At 36.3% G+C, this 11,575-nt stretch overlaps 1 protein-coding gene across 1 annotated transcript; it reads left to right on the top strand.

Annotated features, from left to right (window-relative positions):
- Window positions 1-10,100: 10,100 nt before the first annotated feature.
- LOC108369891 (uncharacterized) lies at window positions 10,101-11,248 on the top strand. Its single transcript, XM_017625103.1, has 2 exons — window positions 10,101-10,779; window positions 11,238-11,248. Exons 1-2 carry the CDS (start codon window positions 10,101-10,103, stop codon window positions 11,246-11,248), a joined length of 690 nt encoding a protein of 229 aa, XP_017480592.1.
- The last annotated feature ends 327 nt before the right edge of the window (window positions 11,249-11,575 follow it).

The following is an 11,575-nucleotide window of genomic DNA, read 5'->3' as shown; positions in this document are numbered from 1 at the left end:
ACTGGCGAATAAAGGTTAACGAGCAAAAATGTAAGCAAGTTACATTTACACTGAATAAGAGTAACTGTCCGCCCTTGACTTTAAACAACGTACAAATACCACAAAGCAATCATGTCACTTACCTAGGGGTCCACCTGGACAGGCGACTTACTTGGCGAAACCACATAGTGGCTAAAAGGACTCATCTCAAGCTGAAGTCTAATTCTCTCCACTGGCTTATTAACTCTCGCTCACCCCTGAGTCTGGAGTATAAAGTGCTTATTTACAATACAGTTTTAAAACCGATATGGACCTATGGATGTGAGTTATGGGGAAACGCGAGCAGCAGCAACATCGAAATCCTTCGTCGTGCGCAATCTAAAATCCTTCGAACAATCACCGGAGCACCTTGGTATATGCGAAATGAGAACATTCACCGCGACTTGAGAATACCAGAAGTACGAACCGAAATAGAACAACGGAAGACGAAATATGTATCGAAGCTTTTAGCGCACCCAAATCATTTAGCAAGATCTTTATTGCGTGTCAACAGGACCTCAAGACTACGTAGGAATGACTTACCAGCCCAGTCGTAATCTTTTCTTAGGGCCAGTTAAGAAAATACTCATCCCAACTAGGGGATGTAAATTAAGTGAATAGATTAAGATTCGAAAACTTATTGTTAGGCTCTTAGGCAGGGCAGATTCAATAAATAAAAACAAATTTAAAAAAAAAAATAATAATAAAACCTTGTATTTAATGTTTTTTTTTTGATTACTTATAAGCACCGTGCCGTACAAAATTATTGGCTGGGAGACTCTTTCATCTGATCACAAATTTTGAAAATGTAGCTTTTGAGCCAATTAGTAAAGTGCAAGTCTCAAGTTACCAGAAAATTTCGTTGATTTTTTGCAATTATTTATTTTTTGCTGGCAGTGTCTTCCACATACAAAAAAATTTCGAACATAGTTTGTATGGAAGAAACTCTCAGTAAAAACAATACTAAAAATCAACTAAATTTTTATGGGCTGCAAAACTTCATTTTCAAAATTTGTATAAAAAGTCTGAATAGAAAGTTGCGAATTTGTGCAAATTTATTGCATTTTCACGAGTTTTGCACAAAGTTTAGAAATTTTATTTTTATGTTTTCTGATGTATTTAGTATAAACTGTATTGTTATAAGGAACAAAAAAGGTACATGCATTGTGAAAAATTCTCTGTGCTTTAGTTGTGATAAATTGTTTTGTTTTGCTAGTGTACGTTGTAATGATCTCATGATCGCACGTTTTTATGTTTTTTTTTTGTTTGTCAAAATAAAATTTTATTACATCCTTTCGTACGTAATTTTTGTCGAAACGAAAGGGAAGGGAGCGAGAGGCCTCTCCCCCCCTTAAGTATCCCGGTTTGGCAACAGAGATATCTGGTAGCCCTAGTATGGGGCCACCTCTGAGACACTACCTTTCCGATGCAAAAACCATTTTCGAAATCGGTTGACGTGGTCCAAAGTTATGCGGTAACATACATACAAACAAAATTAAAAAAATATTCCGACGAATTGATAACCTCCTCCTTTTTTTGAAGTCGGNATCCCGGTTTGGCAACAGAGATATCTGGTAGCCCTAGTATGGGGCCACCTCTGAGACACTACCTTTCCGATGCAAAAACCATTTTCGAAATCGGTTGACGTGGTCCAAAGTTATGCGGTAACATACATACAAACAAAATTAAAAAAATATTCCGACGAATTGATAACCTCCTCCTTTTTTTGAAGTCGGTTGAAAAGGATTTATGAAGTATGCAAACGTGCATTTAAATAGTTTCAAATCGGCAAATCTTTTTTCCAAATCTGCTTTTAAATCATGTGCAATATTTTTTTCTAGCTATGGAAAAGGATAAAATATTATTTTTTTGAGATCATAAATAAAAAGACGTAGTTTAGTTTCTAAACTTAAAATAATTTGCGACAAATCAAAAGCATTATTATTCTTTCCTTGTAGAGACAAATTCAAGTTTTGCAAGTGTTCCATCATATCGGAAAAGAACATTAAGTCAGAAAGCCAATTTTAATTCTCCAATTGCGGGTAATGTTCCGATCTCAATTTGGGTATGTGTATATAAAAAGAATAAAATAAAAAAACAACACAATGGAAAAGAATGTCCAGCAAACAAATGTGTATTTTAAAAAGTAAAAAGAGGCAAAATGTTCTAAGCAAAGAGAAAGTAAAAAGAACCGCACTTTGCTGAACAAAGAGCCGCATTTGGCTCAAAGAGCCGCCTTTGCCCACCGTTGCTCTATACCAGTGGTCGGTAGTGTTGCCAGAGAAAGTCCCCTAAAAATCTTAATTTTTTCCAAAAAAAATTTTAAAATAAGATTTTAAAGCTAAAAAAAATCTTTTCGATCCCAAAAAATCTTNACCGCACTTTGCTGAACAAAGAGCCGCATTTGGCTCAAAGAGCCGCCTTTGCCCACCGTTGCTCTATACCAGTGGTCGGTAGTGTTGCCAGAGAAAGTCCCCTAAAAATCTTAATTTTTTCCAAAAAAAATTTTAAAATAAGATTTTAAAGCTAAAAAAAATCTTTTCGATCCCAAAAAATCTTCATTTAAAAATACCTAAAAAGAACACAAAATTCGATATTGTCTTAACGGCTGTAAATAGCCCTTATTATTAATTCGTGCGAATATTTTTTTTATGTACATATGTTACCGCATAACTTTGGACTACTTGAACTGATTTCGATAATTCCTTTTTATCGGAAAGGTGCTACCTCTAGGGTGGTCCCATACTAATTTGGTTTAGATACGGTCATTGGATCATGAAGNCACAAAATTCGATATTGTCTTAACGGCTGTAAATAGCCCTTATTATTAATTCGTGCGAATATTTTTTTTATGTACATATGTTACCGCATAACTTTGGACTACTTGAACTGATTTCGATAATTCCTTTTTATCGGAAAGGTGCTACCTCTAGGGTGGTCCCATACTAATTTGGTTTAGATACGGTCATTGGATCATGAAGAAATTGACGATCAATTTTTATATGAGAATTGAAATCGCTTGCGTTTTTTGTTTAAAAATTACTTGTTTTTTTTATGAAAGAATAGCTCGTTATCTACCAAAAACCATAAGTCCAAACTTCAATCTTTGTACAAAAGTTAAGAAAATTCGACAAAACTCCATAACAATTTTGAGCTTTTTAATTAGATTTTTTATTGATATTTTTTACATGGACGTTGTTTTATAAATCTCACCGCCCCTTTTTTTCTCGATATACATTTATCCATGGAGACCCATCAGCAAATGTTTCTTAAATGGCAGTTTACTTGAAATTCTCCATTGTTGTGATTTAAACTAGAGGGGATACAAAAGACCGTTTCTTCTTTTCCTCCAGTCTCTAGCTCTGCACTAGAGTATAAGTTTTAGTGTGCGAGAGAAGAAGGCAGATAATATTGTAGGGGATTTCCTATTTCATTTTTCTTCTTCCTTAATTTGCTGCTTACAATGATTTAGCAAGGATAATATAAATAAGTTAACAATTTAAACTTAAACATTAAAAATATTACATCATACACAAAAATCTTCATTTTGAAGATATTTTCAGTGTAAAATTTTGCTTTTTAAAAAATCTTTTGAAGATTTTTCATAAAAAACAGCCCAAAAAATATTCATTTTCAAGATAAATCTTGACTTATGGCAACGCTGGTGGTCGGCAGGACATAGCTCACTGAGCGCTCTCTGAGCACATGTGTGTTTCACACGTATACGAAGAGCGGCAGCTGCGCAGTGCATTTAACGCACAGAGTCTCAGTTATTGAATCGTTTGAATGGGTTAGAATGCCGACCGCTGCTCTATAGTATAGAGCAGGGGTTAAAAAACTTTTTTCACCTCGGCACCCTTGTTGTGCTAAACAAATTTCGCGGCACCCCTACTCTTCAAATGTCTACGAAAACAAATACAATGCAAACTTTATGCTCCTTTAGCTTTAATGTGAGGACTGAAATTGTTTTGATGATTTCATTATTTCCTTTAAGTTTATTGGGAGCTTTGACAATTTTAGCCTGAAATCATTTGACGCTGAAAGCTTGCTGGTGTATTTGTTTTTAACCGACTTCACAAAAAGAAGGTTATCAATTCGTCGGAATATTTTTTTATTATTTTTTTCTATGTATGTTACCGCATAACTTTGGACCACGTTAACCGATTACTATAATTCTTTTTTAAAGAAAGGTGTTACCTGACAGGTGGGCTAATTTGGTTTAAATCCGATCATTGGATCATGAATAGATTAACGATAATCTTAATTTCTTAGATGGGAATTGAAATCGGTTTTGTTTTTTTTTTTTTTGCTTAAAAATTACTTGTTTATGTAAGCATTTGTTGAAAATGCAGTCTCACATAGAAATGTAAAAGTAAGGCCCCTATTATGAGTTGCATTCGACTGTGGTCGAAAGTGCTGCTCGTACGAATTTTCATTTGGTATTATGACGCTCATTCGATGAAGAATAGTGCTATTGTGAACTTCGCTCGGTTAGGTTGTTTACAATAGTATATTTTTCACCGCTGAGAAGTTTTGTTTACAAATCGAGCAAACTAAATAGTGTGCTTATACATATGTATGTAAATTTGTGCAAATTAAAATGAAATAAAAAAGAAAGCGAGTTTATAAAAACGTGGTAAAAATGAGTTCAACGGAGTTTTGGTTCAACGATTCGTCGGAGGATGAGAGCTTGGTAAACTGGCCAGGAGTAGAAAATGTTCAAGAGGGTTTAAGTGTAGTCTTTCGAATTAATAAAAATTGTTTAAATTAGTGTCTAGCCGCCCCAAAGTAAAAAAACAAATGAAAATCATAAATTTTTCACAATTTTCTAACACATCGCTACACCATCGAAAGTAAAATTCTGTTCGACAGAAAATTCGATACCCAACGAAAATTTCGACACGGTTGCATAGCTCATAATTTCACTTTCGATGTTCGATCTTCGATAACCAGCGAAGAAAATAACGCTAAGAAAATAATTTTTACAGCCAATTTCACGAAAGCAATTTAAGTGATAAATGATTTTAATTTTTTGAATTTCATATGGAAATTGCTAGTGAAACCGGCTTTTATCAATTTTCTTAGCGTTAACTTCGAAGTTACATACGTTTTTCTGATTACTTTGTTTATTTATGGCGTTTTCATGCAAATTGCTGGAAATTGTAAAATATACATGTCACCAATAAAAAAAATCTCGACGGGCTAGAAAAAATCAGAGATGTATTTTACTTTCGCAGACCTCTGTTATCTTCGCAGCGCCATTCAATACGGGTTTTAAATCTAGTGGCGGCAACTTCCTAGTCGCCAAGGAATACCGAGGGATCATACAGTGACTTCTCGTGGCGTTTTCTGCCTCTTGCTTCATCCTAGGCATCGCTCCTTTCGTTTTTCCAACCACCGCAAATATCCGCACACTTGCTCCATTTCAAACCATTGTTCTGTACAAATTTGTCGATAGCTTTAAAATTTCGTCGCTAGTGGCGTAAGTCTGAAGTACTTCGTTCCTCTTCGATTTGCATTGCGAATAGGTACCTCACTAACACGAGAAAACTGCCTCTAAAATGCTGCGCTTGTTACGAGAACAGCCCAGCCAGCAAAAAATCCGAAAACGGGAAGAAAAGTGGATGAAACGCGGATAAGGTCTACAAAAGTACCGAAAGCGGTTGTGAAAAGGGTACATTTTCAGCTATTTTTCTGAAAATTTTCTGATTCAATTTTACATTGACAAAACGTACTGGGGAACTACGCTTAAGAGCGAAATATCCCTTTGCTGCAAGCTATTTGTGTTGTGTATGGGGTTTGACGAGACGCTGAAGGTAATTTGAATAAAAATCAAAATTTTTTGATTTTCTGACCGCCATGTTGAAGTTTAATCAAACCGCTTGCGTTGTGTATGGAAAGTCTGAAGAATTTGCCCGCACCACTAGTATACTCTAACCACTAGCGGCACCCCAGGGTGCCGCGTCACCCACTTTGGGAAGGCCTGGTATAGAGTCTATACTATTATATAAAATTGATTACATGGAATGCGTTTGTAACGATTTAGTTCTCAAAGTACTAAACCGGTTTTAATAATAATTATTTTTTTTTTTTTNGCCCGCACCACTAGTATACTCTAACCACTAGCGGCACCCCAGGGTGCCGCGTCACCCACTTTGGGAAGGCCTGGTATAGAGTCTATACTATTATATAAAATTGATTACATGGAATGCGTTTGTAACGATTTAGTTCTCAAAGTACTAAACCGGTTTTAATAATAATTATTTTTTTTTTTTAACGAAACACTTGTGGTACCAAACGAAGTGGCTTACTTATCTTTTTTATTCTTGGTAGATTGGGTGTAAAGTTACCAAAAATTACAAAGACGTACAAGCATAAGCCTATTTGGTCGCCAAATACAGCGCATTACTACGCGAAAATTCTGTACATCAATGCCGATCAAACGCGAGCTCACAAAGGCAAACGTGATGTGTATGAGCCAGGGATGATAAATGCGTTTTTTAATTTTGTACCAAATGGCAAAAAAAAAATGTACCAAATCAGCCGAAAAAGTACCAACCTATATATGTTTTTAAATTAGATAAATTTGTCTATAGGTACGTTCGTTTAAAATCTCCAGTAAAACATGCCCAGCAACAAAATTCCTGTGAACCGGTGAAATCTTTTCTCTCACAAAAGGAAAATATCCAGTATAGTATGCGAACAGAAAGTTTGCAGAAACCTTCAAGCTCTCTGAACATCTGATGAAATTTTAGTTTTCATTCAAAAATGTAAAAAGAAAAAATTCTCCATCAACCTAAAGTTCAGGCCTCCGGATCACTGTAGCAAGCAGAGGTAGCCGCTATACAGGAGGCTTCGGATTGCTTGTTCTGTAGTGTGTTACCGCTACAATGCAGGGAACACTTGAGAAATTGCTCAAGGTCTGGGTACTCCCCTGACCTCAAGCGGTCTACTTCTGGACAGATGGGCGTTTAGCCAGCTCAGCGTGCGCTGGGCAAAGACCTTGGAATGCAGGGCGTCTAAGTCCTTCTGGTCACGTGTAGACCGAGGGCGGTCCAGGGAGCTCGTGAGCAAGTTACACTTCTAACTTCTGGTGGAAGTTCCAACTGGTCATTGCGTGATAGGTAAGCATGCAGTAAGGCTGAATATCATCGATGACCATGAATAACTACCCTGCAAGAACAGTGACTATCATTTGACAAATCATTTAGTAGCAAGACTGATAAAGATTTCTGTCACTGGCTACCTACAAGTTTCTATCAAATTCTAAAGGGCAGTGTGAAAAATCTGATGGAAACTTTTGTGTACGTGTGATGCTTCATCTCCTTCTAACATATACGTTCTGGCATATTGCTAGACTGCTTACTCCCTTTGAGTTCTGCCTTCAAATTTTAATCATCGGTGATGTAAATCTTCGACAATTATGAGTGATCAACCTTGATAGAAATATAAGTCAGTAATGTGCAATCAAATTTGATGTAATAACCGATCAATCATGAAACATCAAGTCTGTCATATTTTCATATCATTGTTGATTACGAGTTGATGTAAAAATTCGTCTAGTCTGATCTCTCTCCCACGATATAGAAATCTATCATTAATGAAACATGTAATACTTGTTTTGTCTTTTATTTTCATAAAATCTTATGAACTAATTATTGATCGTCAAAAAATTAGAAGCTAAGTACATTACATCAAATTTGAAGCTAAATACATTACCCTAGCTCAGTACATTAAACATTAATAAACAAAGGAAATGTGGCCAAAAATTAAGCAAAATAAGGCGTTTCTATTATTTTTGCCACCAACGTACATATGTACATACTTAAATCTAATATCCTAATATTATACATTACATTGAGCTCAATTGCCTTCCTGATTTATTTTCGAACTCAACAGGACCTTTCTTTTTAAATGCATCTAAGTGGATTGAAATAGATTATCAAAAAATTTGTATTGTTAAAAGATATGTACATATGTACATTAGGGATACTATTTATTTATTCGTTTTGACCAATGGGTTTTGGCAATGTTTTTTTTAGTTTCACTTTTGTTTCATATTTCAACATATTTTGATTAAAAGAAAAATACTGATAAAAATAAAATATTTCACACAAACAACAAAAAATATAATCGACAATCGCATGAGGCTATTGCCTGAAAATTTTAAAATGCGCTTAGTGGCGTTGTGCTACTATAATAGCACGACCGAGTAATCATAGTAAATTTATGTACAGTAATTTTTTTTTAGTTTATTAGTCGAACAAATTATAGCCGCACCAAATTTTCACAAGTTTTAAAATATTATTTTGCTGTTATTTAATTTTAGTTAGTTTTTTTATATTCCATTCTTTAAAAACATCCGTATAAATACAAGCTTAAAGGCAGTGTCACACGATTGGGTATTTGCCAAAATTTGGTGCAAATCGTATCCCAATTGTGTNGTCTGTCATATTTTCATATCATTGTTGATTACGAGTTGATGTAAAAATTCGTCTAGTCTGATCTCTCTCCCACGATATAGAAATCTATCATTAATGACACATGTAATACTTGTTTTGTCTTTTATTTTCATAAAATCTTATGAACTAATTATTGATCGTCAAAAAATTAGAAGCTAAGTACATTACATCAAATTTGAAGCTAAATACATTACCCTAGCTCAGTACATTAAACATTAATAAACAAAGGAAATGTGGCCAAAAATTAAGCAAAATAAGGCGTTTCTATTATTTTTGCCACCAACGTACATATGTACATACTTAAATCTAATATCCTAATATTATACATTACATTGAGCTCAATTGCCTTCCTGATTTATTTTCGAACTCAACAGGACCTTTCTTTTTAAATGCATCTAAGTGGATTGAAATAGATTATCAAAAAATTTGTATTGTTAAAAGATATGTACATATGTACATTAGGGATACTATTTATTTATTCGTTTTGACCAATGGGTTTTGGCAATGTTTTTTTTAGTTTCACTTTTGTTTCATATTTCAACATATTTTGATTAAAAGAAAAATACTGATAAAAATAAAATATTTCACACAAACAACAAAAAATATAATCGACAATCGCATGAGGCTATTGCCTGAAAATTTTAAAATGCGCTTAGTGGCGTTGTGCTACTATAATAGCACGACCGAGTAATCATAGTAAACTTATGTACAGTAATTTTTTTTTAGTTTATTAGTCGAACAAATTATAGCCGCACCAAATTTTCACAAGTTTTAAAATATTATTTTGCTGTTATTTAATTTTAGTTAGTTTTTTTATATTCCATTCTTTAAAAACATCCGTATAAATACAAGCTTAAAGGCAGTGTCACACGATTGGGTATTTGCCAAAATTTGGTGCAAATCGTATCCCAATTGTGTGAACACCCAAAGTATTTTCCTTATCCCAATCACGAAAATTAATTTTTTGAAATTTTTCAAGTAGAACATCGCTGTAATGTACCAATCTTTTGACTACAAAAAAAAAAAAAAATCCCTTCTTTTACCAATAGCCCAATATAAAAATGTACAAATCTGTGCAAAGGCACCAATCAAGTGACACTGCCTTAAAAATTTATGCAATTTAAAAAAAAATCAACAAATTGTTAACACCTTTCCATCTCTAACCTCGAATGCAACCCTGTTGTGTGATTGGCAATCCTTTTGTGTGATTGACAATCCTGACTGCAGCCCTGCCTATCACATTCCTTTTCCTTTTTCCTTCTCGGCTATTCCTTTTCTCTCGCTTTTCTTGATAGATAGAGAATTTTCTGGAAAAAAAGCAAGTCAGAATCGACACGCGCTTGTAGAACAAGTTCTCTTTTGGAAATAAAATTGTGATTTTTGCGATCGTAAAAGCTTCAGGTGTGGGGTCCAAGTACCCATTGTTAAGTTTAAAAGCTAAAACCTGAAAAAGACTAAAAAATTCCACAACGCCTTACCAAGCAGCATCTCGCCGATGCACTTAAGGCGGCTGGCGTGAATTTTCCACTGACGGCCACGGTGGCCCAATTAAAGCGTCTTTATGCTGAACACCGCATTAGCGAGTCGCCTTACGAGGAGGATGAAGAGAACATCTCCGACATGGAAGATTCGGCAGCTCCGGACGACGACGCTACCATAGCCAGTGCCATGGGAATCGAAAAGCCAAGTAGGGCTACCCCTACTACTGGCCCTAGTGCATACGCTGAGGATACCGTTGCCCATCGTACAGCTGCCGCCACCGGTACTTTGGGCCCTAACGGAAGTACCAGTTATGTTTGCGAAAGCAGCGCTGCCGTCACTAATACCGCCGTCGGTGAATATTCCGCTGCTACGCCCGTCACCACAAATACTAATACTACTGCCGTCGCTAATATTACTGCCGCTAAGCCTTCTGCCGCTTCCGGCGCCACCATTAATTCTGCCGTCACTCCACACGCTGCCGCCGCCTTACACTCTGCCGCCACTAATTCTGCCGTCGCCTTACACTCTGCCGCCACTAATACTGCCGTCGTTGAAATTCCCGCCAACGCCGAAAGATCTTGTGCCGCAAATATTCGTGCCAAAACCGCTGTCGCCGCCATTAACAGCTCCTTGGGTTATGAAAGCTCTGCTGCTGCATGCATCCCCGACGGCTTCAATAGTTTAGCCAGCGACACTAGCTCCGCTGCTTTGCACAATATTACTGGCAATGCCTTGGATCAACAGCTTAGGGAACTAAGGAAGAAACGCGAGCTGTTGGAGCTACAAAAACAAATTTATGAGTTGGAAAACTCGATTGGTAGGCCCACCGGATGCAGAGCCTCGTTCGCGGACATCGAACACGCTGTACCAAAATTTACTGGTGATAACTCCACACGGTCAGTGCACCATTTCTTTGAGGACTTTGAAGAAATTATGCGAACTGTCAATGCAGACGATCAGTTCAAACTGCTAAGCTTACGCCGCTCGCTACAGGGAACAGCTCGAGTGTTCCTAACCACGACGTCTGCTCTTAACTATCGAGACCTAAAGAAGGCGGTCATCGAAGAATTCGACAGTGCAGTCAGTCGCCAGGACGTCTATCGAACACTGACCGAACGGAAGTGGAAACACCTTGAAGAGTCCCTGCACTGCTATATTTTGACCATGCAATCTTTGGCGAAGCAGGGCGGCATCCGGGAAACCGATGTTATCGACCTAATTCTCGACGGTATCGGAAACAAAATCAACAACATCAACTTGCTTATGCCGGCGCAGTCACTGGATGAGCTAAAGAGGTTAGTGAATCGATATTACACAAAATACCTCAAGCCAAACTCCAACATCACTTAACTTTGTAAGTATTGCTTTTAAGACCAACCCGCGGGAGAGTGCAAACTTTAATAAATTCATTTCTCTTTTTGACACGGGTAGTCCAACTAGTTTTATGAAGCAATCGTGTGTGCCGAACAACTTAGTGACTTTAAACAATCCGCAACATAACTATCGCAGCATTGGTGGACTTAAGTTGAATATACTTTGTGAAATACAATGTTTTGTGAAATTTAAAAATGAAATAAAAAATGTTAAAATAAATATTTTGCCTGATAATGAGA

This window comes from Rhagoletis zephyria, unplaced genomic scaffold (assembly GCF_001687245.7).
Source record: "Rhagoletis zephyria isolate East Lansing unplaced genomic scaffold, Rhagoletis_zephyria_1.1 Rzeph_scaffold_00060, whole genome shotgun sequence".
Classification (NCBI taxonomy): domain Eukaryota; kingdom Metazoa; phylum Arthropoda; class Insecta; order Diptera; family Tephritidae; genus Rhagoletis; species Rhagoletis zephyria.
This window is presented reverse-complemented; position numbering and strand designations above follow the sequence as displayed.

Bases quoted from the DNA above. Each gene is read 5' to 3' on its own strand.
- LOC108369891 (XM_017625103.1), top strand. From the start codon at position 10,101: ATGGAAGATTCGGCAGCTCCGGACGACGACGCTACCATAGCCAGTGCC.